This window comes from Rhinopithecus roxellana, chromosome 17 (assembly GCF_007565055.1).
Source record: "Rhinopithecus roxellana isolate Shanxi Qingling chromosome 17, ASM756505v1, whole genome shotgun sequence".
NCBI lineage: Eukaryota > Metazoa > Chordata > Mammalia > Primates > Cercopithecidae > Rhinopithecus > Rhinopithecus roxellana.
The window spans coordinates 73,321,382-73,342,540 of record NC_044565.1 but is presented as its reverse complement, the minus strand read 5'-3'; the positions used below and the strand labels follow the sequence as shown (position 1 = coordinate 73,342,540).

Genomic DNA, 21,159 nt, shown 5'->3' with positions numbered 1-21,159 from the left:
ATGAATCTCTATATTCTCCCTCAGGATGTTTTCTGTAAGAGGTGCTCAGCATCTTTTGAGTGAAAGAAAGATGGACGGATGAATGGATGGACAAATTAAATAAAGGATTGAGGCTGTATAGACTCCAGTCAGCATCGCATAGGGAGAATAAACAAGCCTATTCTCTTCAAGTCATTCAGCAGATTCTGATGAGTTAACTCCTAAATACAGGTTTTAGAACCAAATGGAAGTGGGGATGACTCAGGGCAGCCTCTCATCACTCTGCAAACTAAGGCCCATGCCCTGCTATGGTTCAGTGGTGTCATCTGGAAATATTCATGTAAATGAGCACCCCATTTTCCTAAGAGGTGTTTTCTTTTTCCCCCTCTCTTCTTTTCTCCATTTCCTGGATTCCCAACTTCCTACGTAGCCCTTTAGAAATGCAAATATAGGCCTGGCGCAGTGGCTCTCGCCTATGCCTGTAATTCAAACGCTCTGGGAGCCTGAGGTGAGCAGATTACTTGAGGTCAGGAGTTCAAGACCAGCCTGGCCAACATGGTGAAACTCTGTTTTTACTAAAAGTAAACAAACAAACAAACAAAAAATTAGCCAGGCATGGCGGTGGGTACCTGTAGTCCCAGCTACTTGAGAGGGCGAGGCAGAATGGTGTGAACCTGGGGGGTAGAGGTGGCAGTGAGCCGAGATCGTACCACTGCACTCCAGCCTGTGCGACAGAGTGAGACTCTGTCTCAAAAAAAGGGAAATGCAAATATAACCTTTCATCTCCCCTTCATTAGACATTCCCTACAGGGCAAGTTCATCTCTCTGCTCCAAAATAGTCCTCCAGAATTGACTGCCAATTTGTAGACGAAAGCGTGCCCTCCTCGAGCTTTCACCTCCAGGGGTTACCTTGGAATTCCTACCCTCCAGGGGCTACCTCAGGACTTTCATTCGCCAGGAGGGTATGTCTAAAGTATGCCTACTTGGCCACTTTCACAATCTATTTTTGCCCAGGAAGGCCCGACTCAGCTGTCCAGTTGATAAGGCACCATGCTATCAGGCAGACCCTTGCTCACTTGCTCCCTTACCTTATAAAAGTGTCTGCTTTCTGCCCCAAAGGGGAAGCTGCACATTGAAAGGCAGGATGTTGTGTGCCCCTCCTCCAAGCTAGCTTCAGAATACATTCACTTTATTGGTATCAGACCTCACTCTTGTCCATGGAACTTTGTGTACATTCAGCAACTAACCCGCGTTTTGGTTACATTCGTGTCACACTTCGGTCATGATTTAGCTCTCTGGTACCAGGGGCAGGCTTTGCTTGGTCAGTAGCATAGGGTGTTGCTGTGTTTATTGGATGGATTCCATGGCCCAGACTGAGTAAGGTGGGGGCGAGGAACAACAGCACAAGTGCTCTAGAAATTCCTGTCTGCGGGGCTGACATGGCATGTCTCTGCTTTCCTATTAAATGTTTCCCGGGCTGAGGCATGAGATCTCCCAGGCCCCTGAAACCTGAAAGGGGTCCGGAAGCCAAGGCAGCAAGGCCAGAGGGCACTGCCCGGGAAAGTGACCCACATCTGTCCCCTGAAACATCAGTTCCTCTTTCCAGGGAGATGGGAGTTGTGCAAACATGGAATTCCCACACCTTGCAGATCTCTCTTGGGTGGAGACTTCAAGAAGAGAGGGAAGAGAGGCAGTGTATGGAGAAGGGCAGGAAAGTGACACGTGTGTCCAAGTGGCGGTGAAGAAAGGGGATAACAGACATCTCCCTTTCCTATAAAATAAAAAGATAGAAACTTCACCTACCTCTGCTATTTCCTTCCCATTTCTCCTTCAGCTCAAAGAAAGATGTGGAGCTGAGAAATGGTCCCTAACCTGCACTCGGCACTCAAGGGTTTTCTCCAGAGCAGGAGAGACCTCTTTGCTTGGCCTTTGTCTGTCCTTCATTTCATGTAAAAGAGAAATGTGTGCTTGCAGAAGGAAGCCCAGGGGCTAGGGGAACATCTTCACTCCAGAGGGTCAGGGAGCTGTGGCTCCACCAGCTTCGCCTGGGTTGGTCACTGGGCCTAGAGAAACTCCAGCCCACTAGGAAGCTGGTTGTAGATGCTGGCCGTTGGGTGGCACCAGTGAGCCCTTTCCAGCCCAAGATTCCACCAGGAACCCCAAGTAAGAACCCAGTCCCTCTCCCTCAGCCTCCATTGAATGATGCTCTGTGGCCAGGCAGGTACCAAAGAATAAATGTACTGTATTAACATGAAGACTAATGACAAATGCACTGCAGTAGTAAGCACATCATAGATACATAGAATATTCTCTATATAATCTGAATATGGATATAAAATAAGTTATACTCATTTAGTTTTCCATCACAGTAGGAACATAGCATACAAAGCGACTGGTTCAGTGGCCATGAAGCAAGCCAGGGGAGAGACCATAGAGGAGGATGTAGGGCATTGAGTACAGTGGGGATTTGCCAAGGACACTGCAGAGTCCCTGGCCACCCTCTAGGGAACAAGGCCCCAGACCTCTCAAGTTAGCCTTTTGGGAATGAGCATGGGGTCCCACTTGACAAGAGACAGTGGCTGCATCTGAGCTGGGATGATTCAGGCAACTGGGTGGGAGGCAGAGCAGGGACAGGCACAAACAGCATCCAGCAGGCCAGCCCACTCTCCTGCTGGTGCTGTTGGATGTCTGTGATGCTGGGAATATGGGGCGCAGAGCCAGAAGGCACGGTTTGCTTCTGTGACACGACAGATGGCCAGACTGATAGCCCACCAAGTGCTGGCCAGCCCTCCTCCCTTGCCAGTCTGTCCTGGGAGGCCTCCGGGGTCCTGCATGCTTTGTTGTTCTCCATAGTTTGTTACTGGGTATCAATGCTGGGATCCTGCACACATCATAGCACAGAGAAGCGTGTGAGGGTCTGAGGCCCTGGCTTTAAATCCTCTCTCCGTCACATGTGACTTCTGTAAGTTTCAGAAGGTCGTCTAAACCGTTCTGAGGCTACTCAGCCTCTTCATCTGCAAAATGGGAAGGCTAATGCATACTCACCTGGGACATCAGTGAGGGCCACATAGAATAATGTATATAAAGTGCCTAACATAGCTCCTGGCACGCAGGAGGGGCTGGGTAAATGTGAGTCAAGTATGAACATCTAAACATCACAGGCCAGGTGGAAAGAAAATCTAACAAAATCTATGGACTAAAACCACCTTGACTGGTTTCCAGGAGACTACAGGACAGTTTCCTCACTCTTTCTATCAATTGTTTTCTCTTTTCTCTCCCACTCTGGGATTCTTTAAAATGAAATACTGGCAGAGTTCAAAGCAAGGTTTGCCAAAGAAGGCAGAGGCTTAGATTAGGAAAGAACAGAGCTCCTGGGCCAATGTCTCTAGAAGAGGCTTCCTCTTTCACCTCTCCTCCCTGCAGCTGCCCCCATGCCCTCAGATCTCCTAGCTCCTGAATGGAGTTCTTATTAGGAAGCCAAAGCAGGTATGGGAAGCACAGAAAAAGAAGTGAATTGTCTACTAAAGGAAAGGTCTTTTCCATCTGCTCAGAGCCCACATGTGGAGGCACTGGGGAATCTGGAGGTGGGTGGGCCATCTGTGCAGGCAAGTGAATTGCCTCAGGTCTCATCCCTGGGGAGTGGCCGATGAGGGGGGAAGAGGGATGAAGACTCAGGCTTAGACTCTGGGGCCTGGGAGTGCTCTTGTCCTTCTACTAATCTCGAGAACTTGGAGGTGTGCCCAAACAAGTATCAGCTGCAAACGTGGGCATCATAGTCCTCTCTCACCTACAGATCTATGTCAAGATCTGCGCATGTGTGTGTGCATATGTGTTCGTGTGTGTGTATGTGTGTGTGTGGGTGTGTAGTCACTGCTCCCATCTCCTCCTCTAACACCTGCCCATCTGAATGTCCCCCCACCCCCATCACTCGGCAACTTTCCTCTTGGATGGGGGCAGGAGGTGGGCAGGCAGCTCGTTGGGCAGCTCGTGCCCCTCCAGCTTGACTTTGATGAGGTGGTTGGCCAGTGCAAACTCCTCATCATCCAGCATGCCATCCTTGTCAATGTCGGCCAGCTTCCAGATCTTTCCCAGCACACTGTTGGGCAGCTTGGAGCGCACCATCTCCTTCTTGGCATTAGCGCCTGTGATCTTGCCATCCACCGGCGACAGGGTGTAGAATATCTCGTCGTACATGGGCTTGTCCCTGGCCACCACCCACTCAGCATCATCGATACCTTCTCCAGCCCCCTCCCCATAGCCATGCCCAAAGGGGCCATGCAGGGTGCCCTCGAACGCTCCACCCTTCACCATCTGGATGGGCCGCTGTGACTCCTCCTGTCGCACTAGCACCATGAGCTGGGCAATGTCGTGGGCCAGCATGTCATCCACTACCTCCAGCAGCTTGGTCTTCAGCGGCTGGAACTTGCTAAAGTCCTGGGCCTGCAGCTGGTCCTGGAAAGAGGAGGAGAGAAGATGAAGATAGGATACAATGAAAGGAGAGCCCTCTACTTGTCACGTGCCTCCTATGAACACCAGAATGTTCACAGCCGATCCCTTTCTACAATGAAAGACATGTAACCTAGAGGCTCAGCTGCTGGACATCACGTGGTAATTGAAGGTATGAGAGAGGAGGGGAATAAAGGCCCACTGGGCTGATGATGGGATTTTTCAGGAGGGAGCAGAAGAGTTGTAGGGTCTGGGGAAGAAAGGGAAATTTAACAAGTATTGGCATGATCTATTTATTTCAATCCCCTTTAATGTCATTCCAGAGAGGAAATCATTATATTTCTCTTTAAGTCAGTTTTGGCTATTGAATCTGTCTCTTGAATGCTGTACCTCTGAGACTGGGTCATGTGGGCCTCTACTTTAATAAGGGTTACACTGTACTTGAAAATCACTGCAAACGCCTGCACTATATTAACTTGGTCACTCCCCCAGCGCCCTTCTGAGGTAGGAAAATCACATTCTATCCCCACTTAGTGAAAACAAAAACAAAAACAAAACAGGACACAGGCTACCAAAACCAAATCATAACAGAAGCCAAAGGTCATCCCCAAATTATGGTGCTTAATCAGGATGCTCATCGGAGTCACCTGAAGATAGTTTTCAAAATACAGTCATGCACTGCATTACGATGTTTCAGTCAATGAAGGACCACACATACGACGAGGGTCCCAGAAGATAATAAGGGAGCTGGGAAATTCCTGTTGCCTAGTGACATTGTAGCCACTGTACATAACACAACACATTATGTGTTTGTGGTGATGCTGGTGTAAACAAACCCACCACGCTGCCAGTGGTATAAAAATCTAGCACACACATTTACATAGAGTACATAATACCGGATAATGATAACGACTATGTTACCGGTTTATGTAAATATTTACTATACTGTACTTTGTACTGTTATTTTAGAGTGTATTCTTTCTACTTATTTAAAAAAATGGTAACAGTAAAACAACCCCAGGCAGGCCCTTCAGGAGGAATTCCAGAAGAAGGTATTGTTATTATAGAGATGACAGCTCCATGTGTGTTACTGTCTCTGAAGACCTTCCAGTGGGACAAGATGTGGAGGCGAACACAGCGAAACTGATGATGTTGACCCTGTGTAGGCCTAGGCTAGCGTGGGTGTTTGTCTTAGTCTTTAGCATACGCAAAAATAAAAAAGTAAAAAATATTTTTTTTAAATAGAAAAAACTTATGGAAGAAGGATATAAAGAAAATATTTGTGTATGTAATGTATGTTTCAAGCTAATTGTTACTACAAAAGTCAAAAAGTTTGTAGGCCGGGCACGGTGGCTCATGCCTGTAATCCCAGCACTTTGCAAACATTGTACAAACTTCCCAGAAGTTGCAAACATTGTACAGAGGGTAAGTGCTTTGTGCTCAGCACCCACCTCCCTCTGCCCACCTAATGATTGCTACTGTGTATTAAGGGCATATAGTCTGTCTGGCTTTGTGCTAAGGGCTTTGCAAATATTATCTCACTGATGCTCACAACACCTGTATAAGGTATGATTTTGTAGCTTCAGTTTACAGATGAGGAGATGGAGGCTCACAGAGGATCCAGTCAATGTGGTGGTGTGGTTTCCTGCTTGGACCTTTGGACACAGCTCCCAGCTTTTCTTCTTGTGGCCTATGTGAATGCTACACTCAGAAAATGCTGAGACCTCAGTTTCTTCTGTAAAAAGGTAGATGCAAAATGCCTCCCTCTGAGGAGTGCTTTGGGGAAAACCGTAAGAAACCACGTGTGATGGCCACTGGCCCAAGACAGGCACCTGCAATGTGACCCAAAGATGACGAGCTCCCGTGTGCACTTCTGCCTCCCTGAAGCTTGTGTCCCAAGTTGCTCATAAGGGGGACCTCGAATGTAAACTCAAGCACTTTAAAAGCCTGGAGAACCTTGGTCAGGTGACCCATCCCCCTGCACCAGAGATGGTGGGGATGTCAAGCCTGTGGTGGCCGTGACTAGAGAAGGTCATTAATTGGAGGTGTCAGCCCCCCAACATCACGTAACACACCTGCATCACTGGGGCGGTGGGCTCTGTGTTTCTCCCCAGGCCCAGACATGGCCCCTGTTGGGCCAGTGACAGTCCAGCAGGGAGAGAAGATCCAGGGCCACCGCCTTGCCTACAGATTCTGGGCTGGGTTCTCCTTGGGGGGCTCCAAGAGTGGCCTCCTCCATACTCAGACTGCTCAGCCAGCTCTCAGGACACTGTCCCTTGTCTTAGAGCCCCTGACCCTCGCTACCTGCATCCTCTTCAGGTTGGGGAAGTCCCCAGGTGAGATCTGGTGCTCCCGCTCGATCCGGCCATAGATTTCGGCCAGGTTGTTCACCAGCTCCTTCTTCTTGTTGTCCTTCCCGAACACTGAGGGCATCTCCTTCTTCAGAGAGCTGATGATGTAGGCGTGGACCTGACAAACAGGACCAGAGAGAAGCTTTCACGTCAAGACCCTGGATGGTCCCTTCCTTCTAGGATGGCTCTCACACCATTTCTTCCCCTGCATCCCTCCTGCCTCCTCCTGCTCTTACTTCTGAAATACTTTCTACCTCTACCCTCATGCCTCCACGTTGCTTGCAGGGCTGGGCTGTTTTTCCATGTTACTCGGGCAAGGTGAGGCTGTGGGGAGCTACAGTCAAGGCAGGGTGAGGTGGTCATGTTGCTGCTGCCGAAGACAATACCAAGAGCTGACATTTGCTGAGCCTCTCTGAAGGTGCCAGACATTATGATGAGGGCTTTGAGACTCTTTATTTCACTTTATCCTCCAACAACCCCTTCATTTTACAGATGCAGACAGAGGCACAGAGAGACTAAAGGCCTTGCCAAGGCTGGGAATCCCACAGACAGGAAACAATGGAGTCAGTTCCAATCTGGCCATCTGACCTCAGAGCCTGTAACCATGGCTCCCGCACTGTCCTGCCCCTTGGTGTCACACATATGATGCAGTGGCTGCAGGACACTCTCCAGCCCAGCTGCTGAAGGCAGCAACCCTCAACTCCTGCAGCTGACCCTGAACTCTCGGCCCCTGCCCAAGTTGCCCACCTCCCAGGGGGCTGCCTCACCTTGGCCAGCCTGGCCCTTTTGATGAGGTCATTGAGCTTGCGCAGGGCAGCATTTCGGGGCAGACTCTGGATGTCCCTGAATAGGTCCTGTTCCTCAGCCTCAAAGAGCTTCCGGTTGTCAGGGATGAGGAGGGGGTGGGACCAGAAGGAGCCGATGTAGACCCGGATCACCTCTGGGGTGTTCACGATCTTCCCCAAGGACCACATGAGGGCCCCGTACACCCGCATCAGCTGCTGCGTCTCGATCTGGTCAGCTTTGTTCAGCACCACTCGCATCTTGTCCTCATGGTTCTTGAGGGCTTTGATGACTTCTGAGAACTCATCAGAGATGTCCAGTTTGTGGGCATCGAAGAGCAGAATGATGCGGTCAACCCGCTCGGCAAACCACTCAAGGACAGCTGCAAAGTCATACCCTGCCGGCAGAAGGACAATCAGGGGCTGGGGCCTTTGGGGTATAGGGTAGGGGTTTGGAGAAGCAGTCGGGTGTGGTAGAAATAACACAGTCTTGGGAGTCAGATCTAAGTTTAAATCCTGGCCCCTCCACATTTTAACTGTTTGGACTCCAGCAAATTACCCAATGTCTCATAGAATTTTTTTCATCTAAAAATACTATTAAATCCTAAAATAATATAAATACCTAATTAATAGAACTATAAAGGTTAAATACTCTTAGAATCCAGCACTTAGTAGGTGCTCAGTAAATGCTAGTCACTTTTGTTTTTTTGAGACGGAGTCTTACTCTGTCACCCAGGCTGGAGTGCAGTGGCACCGTCTCTGCTCACTGCAACCTCTGCCTCGCGGGTTCAAGCTGTTTTTCTGCCTCAGCCTCCTGAGTAGCTGGGATTACAGGAATGCGCCACCATGCCCATCTAATGTTTATATTTTTAGTAGAGATGGGTTTAATCATGTTAGCCAGGCTGAGTCTTGAATTCCCGCCTGTCTTGGCCTCCCAAAGTGCTGGGATTACAGGTGTGAGCCGCCGCTCCCAGCCAGCTACTGTGCCTGGCCTAGTAACTCTTATTAACCTCATTATTTCCATAAGACACAGCCACTATCCAGCTCCCTTATCCATGCTTGCTGTATTTAGCAGCCTGCTGGAAAAGAAAGTCTGGACACAGAGACTCAGAAATTCTTTCTAAGGTCTGGAAACAATGAAACAGTAAAAAGTAGATACTGATGATGGTTCAGACCATGCCTATCACTGGTCTGGAAGAAATCTGCAATTCTGTCATAAAAATATCTTTTTCTCACTCAGGCTCTGTCCTTTGTAATCAGCTGCAGCACAAAATTCCCAACTCTTGAAACCACAAGGGGTTTCTTCCTTAGGATGTGACTGGAACTCTGGCCACCTGCACCTTGGTTATCTAGCACTAAGCTGCTTGAGGTCAGACTGGTTCCAGGAGCCCCAAAGAAGTTGTTCTGCTCAATCCGCAGTAACTGTGGATTCAGTAGCAGCTGAAGCAGGAGGGTAGACCAACAGTCTGTCCATTCCCTGACACCCAGAGCCCCAGTAGGTCTTACCTCTGTGTCTCAGGCTCCTCTCACATAAAATAGGAAGACAAGAGATAAGGAAGTGGGCTCAGAGAAGTCAGGTGATTTGTCCAAGGGCACACAGCCCATGAGCAGCAGCAGTGGCCTGAGGATGGAGGTGTCAGGCTTTCCCATTCTGAGTCTGAGCAGGGTTCTCCTTCTCTCCTCCTGCTACTCCCCCATGGCATACCTCTGGCACCAAGGTAGGAGCCCTTTCTTGGCCACTAAAGTGATCAACCACCTTGGCTCCCCATAGCACAAGGGTTCCAAGGCGACACACACTGGGGACCCAAAGCTCATTGTCACCATCCAATGAGAAACCAAATCATTAGGACAAAGCCTGTCCTGCCTTACAGAGGGAGGCTAGAGACCAGGCAAGATCATCAGGCAACTGCCTTGTGAGTGAGTCAGACTTAAGAAGCTCTGACTGTCTGTAACAGGGGTCCTAACTCAGCCTGCATCAGAATCCCCCATAGGGCTTCTTAAAACCCAGATGGTTGGACTCCATCCCCAAAGTTTCTGATTCAGTAGGTCGGGCGCAGAGCATTTCTAACAAGCTCCCAGGAGATTCTGATGCTATTGGTCCAAGGGCCACGCTTTGAATACCACTGGTCCATAAAAATAACAATAGCATTCAAAAGGTGTTCAGCACTGACCTAAGTACTTTATAATCATTAATTCCTTTAATCCTCACGATGACTCTATACAGGGTCATTAGATGCTAATATCAGCCCCACTTCTCTGAGGAGTAACCAGAGATACAAACGGATAAAGGAACTTGTCTAAGGTCACCCAGCTGGTAAGCAATGGGCTGGGGACTCAAGTCCAGGAAGGCGGCCCTGGAGTCAGTGCTATGAACCACTGCACTGAGTTGGTTTTCAAAGGCTATCATTTCAGACTAAGTAGCAGGCTTCTATGGGGTGGGGGATGAGAATGAATGGAGCCAACAGAGCTAGGTTTAAAAAGTCTTTCCCCCACCCTGTGGCATCTAGTGAACACCCCAGTGGGGTACATATTTAGGACATGTGGAGGCACTGCCACAGGGGGTAGGGGGATGGGATCAACATGGTGGGGAAAACTTGCTGCCCTAAAGCTTCCTGGAGGACCCCTGTAATGTTTTTCTGGGGTCTGTAAGAGAATTCCAACAAAGGAAGGTCAAACCCTCCTTTGGTTACCCGGATGCCGGCACTACTCCATGTTCAACTCCTCTGTCTTTGGTAAATGAAGTGCTTCTAAGCATTCCTGTTCCCATGTGATTTTCTCCAAGATCTGTCAGCTGCTCAATTAATATACATCTCAGCTAACACACAAGTCTTCTTCCCCTGCTCCTCTGGGGGTAGATGAGGCTACGAGGAGCTTAGCAATCAATGGTCCAACTCCCTGATTTACAGATAGGGAAACTGAGGCTCAGGAAGGGGCAGAGCTGGCCCAGTATCTCCAGGTACCACCCTGAGGACAGTCCCTGCTTGGTGCATCATTGAGGGCTTGGTGTGAACTAGATTTTGCCTTCTCTTTCGAAGACAGGTGCCCTGTCTCGGCTCAGAGACGAGGCCCAGGAAACTGCTTCAGAGGCTGCTCTGCCCAGTAGGCAGGGGCACCATCAACCCTCCCTCGGAGATGTTCACACAAACTCTCTGAGGTTAAGTGACTCAGCCAATACCACCCGTGAGACACGACCCCTAGCTCTCCAACTCCAAGTTCAGCGCTTGCTGAGGACAGCAAGATGTTCATGTCATTATCTCATTTCACCCTCATGACACACTCTGAGGCAGGCAGCGCAAGGAGTATGGTTCTCACTTTCAGGGGAGGAAACTGATGTTCAGAGAGGAGAGAGTCAAACAGCTGGCGAGTGGTGAGGCCAGATGACCCAGCTGTCAGCCATCCTGCCATTCCGCACCTGGCCGCTCCCTGCCTCCCTCTCTCCTTCCCTCCCTGGCACGAGGGCCCAGCCAGCTCCTCACTGGAGCCTGGGAGCCCTTAGCATTCCCACTCCAGGTGAAGCCTGTAGCCTGCACTGCACTATTCCCCTCTTTCCTACATTCCTCTGTCCCTCCTCCCCTCCCCAGGGGTGGCTCCAGCCTATTTTTATCTTCCCTTCAGCACAGCCCATGGCAAGGCTACTGTCACCTCCCAAAGGCAGTCCCTCAGAGCTGTGGGTGGGGAGGGGCAAGAGGGCTAAGAAAATCAGGGCAGCCTGAGCCCCCTGCCCCAACCCCCACCTCTGTAAACAGCTCACAGCAGGAGGGCAGCAGGGCCCCTCCACAACTCCCTGCCAGGCCTCTGGCCTTCTGCTGCTCCTTATTCCCCAATCTGGATTCCAGCTGTGGCAGTGCAGGCCGAAGGAGGGGCTGCTGGGAGGGCTAAGACTGAGCTGCAGCTCCATCTCACCTGTCCAGCAAATCTCAGCCCCAACACATTGGCTCAATGGCTCAGAACAGGCTAAGGCAGCCAGGGCAGCCAGTGTTGAGTCCTATGCTGACAAGGTAATGGAGGTTTATAGAGGGTGAGAGACAGGCCCAAGGGCATGCAATGCTGAGGGTCAGAGCCAAGACTTGAACTTCAAATTCAACTCTTGCACTGTAGTCATGCCTGCACTAGGCTGGGGTAAACAAAGGCACCAGAGAAGCTGCAGACAAGAGAAGAGGCTCTGTCCCTGCAACTTTGCTGCAATCCCTGGTGACACTGGCGATGTAAGAGAAGGCTGTGTCTGCAAAGGTTGAGGGGCAGCAACACGTCCATGCTGCCAGAACAGGATAGACCCCTGCTCACCCCTGTCCCTGCCCTTGGTCGTCTTGTAGCATCATGCATGCTCCTGTTCTGCTCTTCAGCTCACTGAAATCATCCTCACTGCACCAGGAGCTGGGCAGGGCAAGGGCAGCACCTCACCCTTCTGGGCTTCCCCTGCACCCAGCATGGTGTGTGGCACACAGCAGGTGCACTATCAGTATCTGCTGAACGGAACTGAAATGGGAGCCCTGTTCCACGTTTTGCATCTGGGAGACAGTAAATGAGTAATCTCTGGGCCTCAGTTTTATGCTCGAGGAACCAGTGACTCAGTCATAGGGTTATTGTGAGGATCTAAACAAATCAGAGGATGCAGGTGAAACTGCCGAGCTGTGACCTTGGCTGTTCTTACTGCCCTGCTGTTTTTTATAAAGCACTCCTTCTAAGCCCTAGTTTCTATGAGATGGGATGTGCTCTGCAGGGGACACCAGAGGAGCACTGGCCTGGGTGAGCCCACCTCTCGTTTCTGCTTAGCCACTGACTTACTGTGTGTCCTTGCGCAAGCAGTCTCCCCTCTCTAGCCCTCTGTCTCTTTGCCTGTCAAATCAGGGGATTGAGCTGGACAACCTCTGAGCTTCCTTTCTCGGTCCCCAATTCTCTGCATCTGAGACCAGAGGTGTGAGGGTGGGGAGTACAGTAGGATGGATGGAGATTAGATACAAGGAACCCTTTGCAGGCACAGCAAGAGAAAGAAGCTGCAGACTGCTGTCTTATAGTCCTCAGGCATGCCTGTGTGAAGTCTGCCTCTGCCCGAGGACAGGCCAAGGGCTTCTGGGAACTCTTTCTATGATTTTTATAAGCAGAGGCCTCCTACTTGCTCTGGCAAGCTGCTATCCAATTACAGACTCAGTAATGCCAGAAGCTTCCAGCCAGGTGCGGCGGTGAAGACCATGACCATCAAGCAATGAATGACTCCATGGGTTCCTCTGAAGCTCAACCTCCCTGCTCCTGGCTAACCCTGAGACTGTGTCACCTGTAGGGTGGATATTTAGTTGTTCACTTGGCCTGGACTTAGGAGAAGATCTAGGAATGGTGGTATCTCAAAGGTATGGACTGGACCCAGTAAGAAAAAGAGTACGGTAGAGGATTAGCTTTCTCATTTATTTGGCAAATCTGAACCTCAGTTTTCTCAGCTGCAAAATGGGGATAACAAATGACTGAATGAGGGGTCTGTGGTAGAGCTGAATCAGGGCTCTGTGGTAGAGCCGTGGCAACATGATCTGACAGCAGAGACTCTGCCTCAGCAGCTGTGGTGAGCACCATGGCCCGTGACAGGCCCCCTTCCCCTCTCTGATCCCAGCAATGGCTCTGAGCCCCACAACAGTAGCTCTTGAGCACCTGCAGCAGCCCAAGGGTTCATGAAATATGGACTAGTGAGTTGGGGGAGATTCAAGCGCTGAGAGACAGAGCAGAGAAGCTGCCCTTCCTGGACTTCATAGCACAAGTCTGCTGGCTCTAAGAGGTCTAGTCAGCCAGCTCTGGGCCTGGAGACTGGGCAGCCTGCAGGGATCTGTGGTCTCCTCCAACCCGAGGCTCCAGAGGACTGGAAAGAAAGCACTTTGAAGTAATGCCAGGCAGGAGGAAATCGATCAGACAAATGCAGTAAAGAAAGCCACCCCTTCATCACCCGCTGGCTTCCTTTGTGGTCTGACATGCAGTGCCGGGGCCCTCACAGGGCAGCACACTTCTTTGGGTTTCCAGCCAAATGACCTCATTTGCTCTTCGTAATTCTCTGTATTCCAGGAGGTAAGTAGGGCATACACATCTTACAGGACGGACAGGGAATCTGGACACAAAGAGATTAAGGGGCTTGCCCAAGCTCACACAGCCAGGTGGTGGCAAACTCAGGTCTGGAACCCAGCTCCTTGACTTGCAGCCCATGTTCTCTTTCTATAATAGCTCACAGCCATGTGAGCCTGAAGCTCAGAGGCCGGGCCCTCAAACCAGGCACGTACTTGTGGTGGGTACATACAAAAACCCCATCCTTCCCCCCAAAAACCTCTGTCAAGATTTAAAGACATTTGAGCAAAAGAGGAATAACAAGGCATCAATTTCCAAAATATGGGAAGAGTTTGGCTGACAATGGGGAAGAAATGCCACATTAGATGTTTCCCAGAAGCAACAGCAAAGAGCGGCCCGAGCAGATGGTCGGCAAGGCCGTTTGAAGGGCGTCAGGCTGCTCTGCCCAGGCATGGGAGTGCCCACACAGGTGTGCCTGCACCAGCACGTAGTCTGGGAAGATCCGGAGGCCTTTAAGAGCACGCTCTGCTCCAATGAGGGTGCCCTGGACGGGCTAGGAATGTGAGGCTGCAAGGATGAGCCCAGATCTGCCAAGGTCTGAGCCCTAAAGACCCCTAGAGGAAACTTGGAGATGAGAGGTTTGCCCTCATTCCTACCTGCTGTGCTCTTCCCGGGCAGGTGATGATAATGTGCTGAGAAGCCACTGGACCAGGAATAGGGAGACCAGAGTTCCCAATCTAGGTGTGTGATCTGGGCAAATTTTCAAGCTGCTCTGGCCCTACTGAGCTCACCTGTGCGGGAAGGGGCCTGTGAGGAGGAGGTTCAAGCTGTGCAGTCTGTGATGTGAGCACAAAGCCCTGCCCTGCTTTCCTAAGGTGGTGCCTGTGGGGATTTCTAGCTGGGAAGCAGCCAGGAAATGTGGTTCCTAAGCTGAAGACACTCAGCCTTCTGGAGCCCTCCCACTCCTCCTGCATCCTCACTTCTTCCCAGTAATGAGCCAGGGCCGGGGCACATCCTGCCACTTCCAGGAACCACCTCCCTGCCTGCCTCCCCTGCCCACCCCAACGCATCTGCATCCAGAGACAAGTGCTGGCCCAGGACCTCCTAGAATCAGCTTTCCGGGCACCCCACCCTTCTTCCTACAAGACACACCGCACCCCAGGCCCAGTAGAGGGTCCACACCCTCAGCAAGGATGACCCTTTGCCACCCTAGTCCAGCCTGGGGCCCGAATGCTCCTTCCTGTGAAGCCTGAGGTCTTGGAGCCCTCAGAAGCAGCTCACTTTGCAGAACAGGCAGTCTAATGTGGCCAGTCGGGGTCTCTGTGCTGACTTGATAACCATGTCCCTTTTTATCTGCTGAGACACAGCCCTGCGCCAGGTATGAGGCTCAGTGAGCAGAAGGTGGGCTGAATTTCAGGCTCTAGACACCTTCGTGCAGGACATAGTTGGCAGGACTATCCCAGGGAGCAAGGGTGTCTGGTCCTGGCTTGGGCTGGCTGGAGTAAGACGAGAAGCACCCAGTTTGCTCTGTGGCCAAACCCAGAGCTCTTGGAGCCCCAGGCAAGAAGCCATGAGAAAGCAACTTTGGTTCTATGCACATATTTGTGTGTGTGTGTGTGTGTGTGTGTGTGTGCGCGCGTTGGGGGGGGTGCTGTTGGGAAGACGGGAGTCGTGTATATGTGCGGGGTATGTGTGATGAGTGTGTGTGCATGTGTAAGTGTGGGTGTGTGTGTAAATGGAGGTATGGGTAGGGGAGGGTCTATGTGTGTCAGTTGAAACTGGAACCATGTGTTCTAAGGCCAATTGTGAGAAAGAAAGGGGTGGGGCTCTGCACCCTGGAAACTTTCCTCGTTTGGGGTACCACAGATAACTGAGGGTGTCTGACGCCCTTCCCCCAACTGTCCTGGTCTCCTCAGGGTGCTGAGGTCAGCACGGCCCCAGGCACCAGCAGCCCAGTTCCTAGTTCTTGTTTTTAACACAGGCTGCTTTTGCCAACAGCTGCATTGACAGTCTGGACTCAGGAAAGCAGAAAACAGACTGGCCTGCAAAGCCACTCCTGGGCCCATCACTTCTCCCAGAGGTAGGGGGACCTGGTGCTTAGTCAATGTGGGGTGGGAGGCATTAGGAAGTGCAGGCAAGAACACCAAGGACCTGATTTGCTTAAGGCAGTCACTGAGGTCCAAAGACAAAGGCAGGAGAGAGGTAGTGAAACCACGTCTCTACTAAAAATACAAAAATTAGCTGGGCGTGGTGGCGCACCTGTAGTCCCAGCTACTCGGGAGGCTGAGGCAGGAGAATCGCTTGAACTTGGGAGGTGGATGTTGCAGTGAGCCGATATCGCTACACTGCACTCCAGCCTGGAGACAGTCAAAAAAAAAAAAAAAAAAAACAGAAATAGGAAAAGAAGGGAATAGGATAGGAACTGAGGAAGGCAGGAGTCCCTGGGAACCAGCCTTCCACAAACAAGTGCACAGGCTGTGCACTGCACAACTACAAGGGAAACCATTCACACAGATTACTCTGGGATTGTATGATAGGTAGGGCCAACTGACAAGGAGGGAGGGAGGAAGGTAGCTCATGGTGATCCAGACCCAGGGCTATGGCCCGTGTTTTCATACGGTCTATGGACCTCACAAGAAGGCTGTGGGATGCATATCATTACCCCTTGTTACACATGGGGACACTGAAAATGTGACCTGTTGAGACACACAGAGGTTCTAAAGCCCAGAACTCTGAACTCCTAGTACAGTGTCCTTGGAAACCGCAGAGGCTGGAGTCCTCTCTGGACCTGCTGGTCAGGCTGCACCGACCTTGCAGGTATACATGTGCACATCCCCCAGGGAGTTCACCCTGGGAAGGGATGGCTTTCCTCAGCCTTCCTGGAGGAGTCCTGAGCTGCCTGAGTGAAACAGCAAATCCCTTTCAGTCCTAAACGCAGGGTGAACCCCAGATGAACCACTTGGAGATGGGAATAGGTGGGTTAGGAGCAGGGGGGTGCTCAGGGAAACAAACCAAAGCAAGACAGAGAAACCACCCGTGCTGTCGCTCCACAGGGCCCTGAACAGGGAGCCAGGTGCTTACAGTGTGTGTGCGGGCTGGAAGGAGGGAGGCTCAGACATCCCTATTTTCCCAGGCCAGGGGTTCCAGCTCACTATCATCTCTACAATACAGCCCAAAGATAGGGAGCCAGGGGATCAAGTCTTCCAAGACCCCCTTCCCAGGGTACACTGTGATATCCCAGAATTCACAGGCCACTAATTACAGGAACTGCTAATACAGTTTCCCAAGTACCTCCTGACTCAGCTGCTTCATTTCCCCTCTTCTTCCTAAGTCTCACCTTCTAAGCAAAGCAAGAGGTAGTGAGGAGGGAGGGCAGGGCTTTCCTGCTCAGGATGTTCAGCCTCCCCTCTCCCTCCCACCTGTGACAGGATGAGGACTCCAGGCTGTGTCTTCCCTGGAGGGCTGACTGGGGTTAACCTGGCCCTTGAGCAGACTGCTGACCTGGACAGCTTCTCTCACTGTCTTCCCTCTGCACTCCCAGCCAGGGCAGGCTTGGTAGCTCACACACAGCCATAGTGTAGCCCCAAAGAGCTGAGCCTGGCCCTGCATCACATGCCTGCCCTCATCAGAAAAGAGCTGCTCTCTGCAGAGAGGACACCAAGGCAGCTCACAAGGGCACTGGACAGAAGCCCAGGTCTGGCACTAGTGGCCTGCACCTGGGCCAAGGGCCTGCACCACTTGGGCCTGGTCAATACACAGCTGCAGGAGCACTGGCCTGTCACACCATGAGGCTGTGACCTCTCCTCTGAGGGGTCTGAGGTGAACAGTGCTGGCCTGGGCAGGCCATGCTCTTGCAGAAAGAGCAAAGGTTTCTGGGACCCACTATGGTGGCACAGACATGGCAGGGTGGATCTGTGTCCCAGCCGGAGCCACATAGCACAGAGGGTAAAGGCACATGCAGACAGTCACCTACCTAGGTCCATTCAGGCAAGAGTTCTAGCTGCTTCCCAGAGATCCCCAGTGGTTCAAAATCCTCCCTTACCCAGAGTCTGACTTCCGAGTGCTGATGTGGCTCCAGCCCTGGCAACTAGCTCCAATATTGGGGTGGATGTGGCATCATCTGATTTTCTTGTCGGAGATACAACACATGGCACAGAAAGGGTAGGGGGCTATGCAGGACACTCAGCAAACTGTGGCAGGACAGGCTGGGGGTGGGGGCCCAGAGCAGTTGTTTTTAGCTTTTGACAGCATCTGCCTAGCATTTCAGAGTTAGAAAAAAGAAAACAGGCTGGGTGCGGTGGTTCCCGACTGTAATCCCAGCACTTTGGGAGGCCAAGGTGGGCGGATCACAAGGTCAGATCGAGACCATTCTGGCCAACATGGTAAAATTCCATCTCTACTAAAAATACAAAAAATTAGCTGGTGTGTGGTGGTGCATGCCTGTAATCCCAGCTACTCGGGAGGCTGAGACAGGAGAATCGCTTGAACCCAGGAGGCAGAGGTTACGGTGAGCCGAGATTGTGCCACTGCACTCCAGCCTGACAACAGAGTGAGACTCTGTTTCAAAAAAAAAAAAGAAAACAACGATGATGATGATGATGATCTATAATACCTCATGGTTACTAGGTGCTTGCTATGTGCCAGCCAGAAGAGGCTTTTCATCTAAAGCATTTCTTTTAATCTTCAAACAACTCTATAAGATGGATAGTACTATTCCCACCCCACCTGCACCCGCCACCCCACACCATTTTTCTGATAAAGTAACTGAAATAAAGAAACCTGCTGAAGATCACTGTGCTGGAAGTGGCAGAGGCAGGCTTAGAACCCTGCCAGCCTGACTCCAGAGTTCTGTCTTCTAACCACCACACCAGGCGACCTCCTTTAATGAGCAATTACCCCGTGTTTTTCTGGAGTGAACAGTTTTCGAAGTGCTTTCACTACTTGATTCCCTCCTCTTATGACCCAGATCACTGACACCATTGAGCTGAATTTCTCTGTATGCCTTTGGCTGCCCTGCAGAGCTGCAAGCTCCCCAGGAACTTAAGAAGCAAGCCAGGGTCAGGGCCATAGAAGGTGCCTCTTGTAGCATGAATAAACCCAATGAGGTGAGGCTCATATTGATGTCTTCATTTTACAGATGAGAAGACTGAGGCCAGCTGTCTCCTGAGCTACAGCGGACCTGAATTCCTCTCCTGACCCCTGCCTAGGACTGCCCCAGGTAAAACGATCCCATACAGCACAGGAGAAGTGCTGGTTCGCCAAGGTACAGCATAGCCCTGGGTGCTTCTCTTCTGGTATGTAAGAGAGTGAACATGCCAGAACCATGGAGCCCATAGCCAACACCCCTCAGGCAGGCTGCTTACCACGGCTGATCCTCTGCTTCTCCCCGGAGAGGATCCCTGGTGTGTCGATGACGCTGATGCTCTCCAGCACAGGGTTGGGTAGCTGGGCACACACGAACCTGCATGGGCAGAGGAAACCTGAGTGAGTACTTGCCCGCCTTTTGTGACCCAGCCCCATGACTCCAACTACCTGTCTTGTCTCTCTCAGGTGAGCTGCAGGTGCATCCTGAAACGTTCAGTTCACCATAGGCTTGCCCAGTTCAGGGCGTGGCTGACAGCTGACCCAGGGCTGAACCCCAGTTCTCCTGCCTCTCCCCACATCCAGTGTTAGAGTGCCCTGCACCCGGGTGTGTTTGGTAAAATGCTTTGTGACCAGCAGGGCTATTCCATAGCAACATCCCATCTTCATGTGTCATCAAAGCCGGGGTCTAATTCTTATGGCCCCAAGTCCTTAGTTTGTCCTTGGTCAGCTATCTCCCTTCCTTGAGTAACTCCACTTAGCTTGGCCCTTTCTAGGAACCTCAGCATTTTTAGATAGTCAATGAGAAGACACCCTGCCTGGTCTTCATATGAGCCTCTAGGGACTAGCAGGGCAGGAGGGACTTCAAGGATCTGTCCCAAGCCATCACTGCACAGAGTCAGGATCTGAGGATCCTCCTTCTGATTTGATCCTCGTGGGCAAAGTGGCTGTGCTTCCCTGTAGATGTCCTCATTTGTACATAGAGTATCATTCAACAGTAACTGAAGCCCTACTCTGTGCAAGATAGCAGGCTGGGTGCCATGGCCAGAGGATTACAAGCCTGGCTGGCTTAAAATGCAGACTCCCAGGAGGCAGGCCAGAATCCCAGCCCCAAAAGTAGATCTCACTCAGGATCTATGCTTTGAGGAAGCTCCCTGGATGATTGTGAGGCAGCCATGGTTCATGCTTGCCAAATCCTGCTGTGGGGGACACTAAGATGTCCAGACCTCGATCCCTGTCTCCAAGGAGCACAGCCTGGTGCAGGACAGGAGGCCTACACATGGACAACCAGAATACACAGTGCAATGGGACCAGCACCCTGAGAGAAGTCAGATGAAGTGTTTGGAAAATTCAAAGCAGAAGAAATGGCTTCCAGGGAGGGCTTCCTGGAGGAGTAGGCACTGGAGCTGGCCTTGAAGAATGGGAGCCACCCAGGAACATTTATCTGGACATCTAAAGGCCAAACATCTTTATTAGGATACCAGTCAGGTGTTATTCAAGAGAAGCAAGGGAAGGGGAGCAAACAAGGGGTGTGAAATAAGACCAGTCAGCAGCGCAGAGACAAGAACCTGGAAATCTAAAAGGTGCAGCACCTTGTGCGGACTGCAGTGAAGCCGGTGGCACATGCAAGAGGGCTCCCATCATCCCTGTTGTCGTTTCAATGGACATGGCTGGCAGACCCCCAGCCAACCTAAACATCCACCACTTTAGCTGCTGCATGCTCCTGGAGAAAATCTCAGAACCTCATGATTTCATAGGTGCCTGCAGTAAGCCACGTTCTTTCCTCGTTCTTCTATGGCGATGCATCTTTTCTCTCTCTTTCTCTCTTCAGTGTTTTCTGCTGGGAATGTCCTCTTTTTTTACATTTTTGGTGTCACTTCACTCATTAACGTCAGGGCCAAATGGCAACTTTCCCACAAAGGCCTCGTCAGCCCTGCTCTTCCTCTTGCCTGGGTTTTCACTGGCTCTCTCCAAGCCTGTGTCCACTGGACTGGATCAGCCTTATACTCCCCCACAAAACAGAGCCCAAGGCCGCTAGGGGCCTGGTGTCTGTTGAAATAAAACATGAATTCTATCCCTTAGCAAGGCACCTGGGAGGGAGGCAGGAGACACAGGCCCTCCTGTGGCCACATTTCTTTCCTTGTCAATGTCTGCTCTCCAGGCCAGACACGAGGTCACTCTGGAAATGCAGGATCTTGCCTGGGTCACCTTCATTTTCTTCATTGAAATCACAAATATAGAGAGAGATTCCTGACCCCTTAATAGTATCACCTTTTGGCCGGGCGCGGTGGCTCAAGCCTGTAATCCCAGCACTTTGGGAGGCCAAGGCGGGCGGATCACGAGGTCAGGAGATCGAGACCATCCTGGCTAACACGGTGAAACCCCGTCTCTACTAAAAAATACAAAAAACTAGCCGGGCGAGGTAGCGGGCGCCTGTAGTCCCAGCTACTCGGGAGGCTGAGGCGGGAGAATGGCGTGAA

General features: G+C 51.3%; 1 protein-coding gene across 1 annotated transcript in view; it reads right to left on the bottom strand.

The window, feature by feature from the left end:
* Positions 1-1,155: 1,155 nt before the first annotated feature.
* The window catches only part of EHD3 (EH domain containing 3), a 35,169-nt gene continuing 15,165 nt past the window's right edge, over positions 1,156-21,159 (bottom strand). The window contains exons 3-6 of the mRNA XM_010360097.2: positions 18,961-19,058; positions 7,544-7,956; positions 6,730-6,894; positions 1,156-4,431 (exon numbers count right to left, since the gene is read on the bottom strand). Coding sequence (XP_010358399.1) covers positions 3,904-4,431; positions 6,730-6,894; positions 7,544-7,956; positions 18,961-19,058 — 1,204 coding nt within the window. The 3' untranslated portion in view covers positions 1,156-3,903. The remainder of the gene's footprint in view (positions 4,432-6,729; positions 6,895-7,543; positions 7,957-18,960; positions 19,059-21,159) is intronic.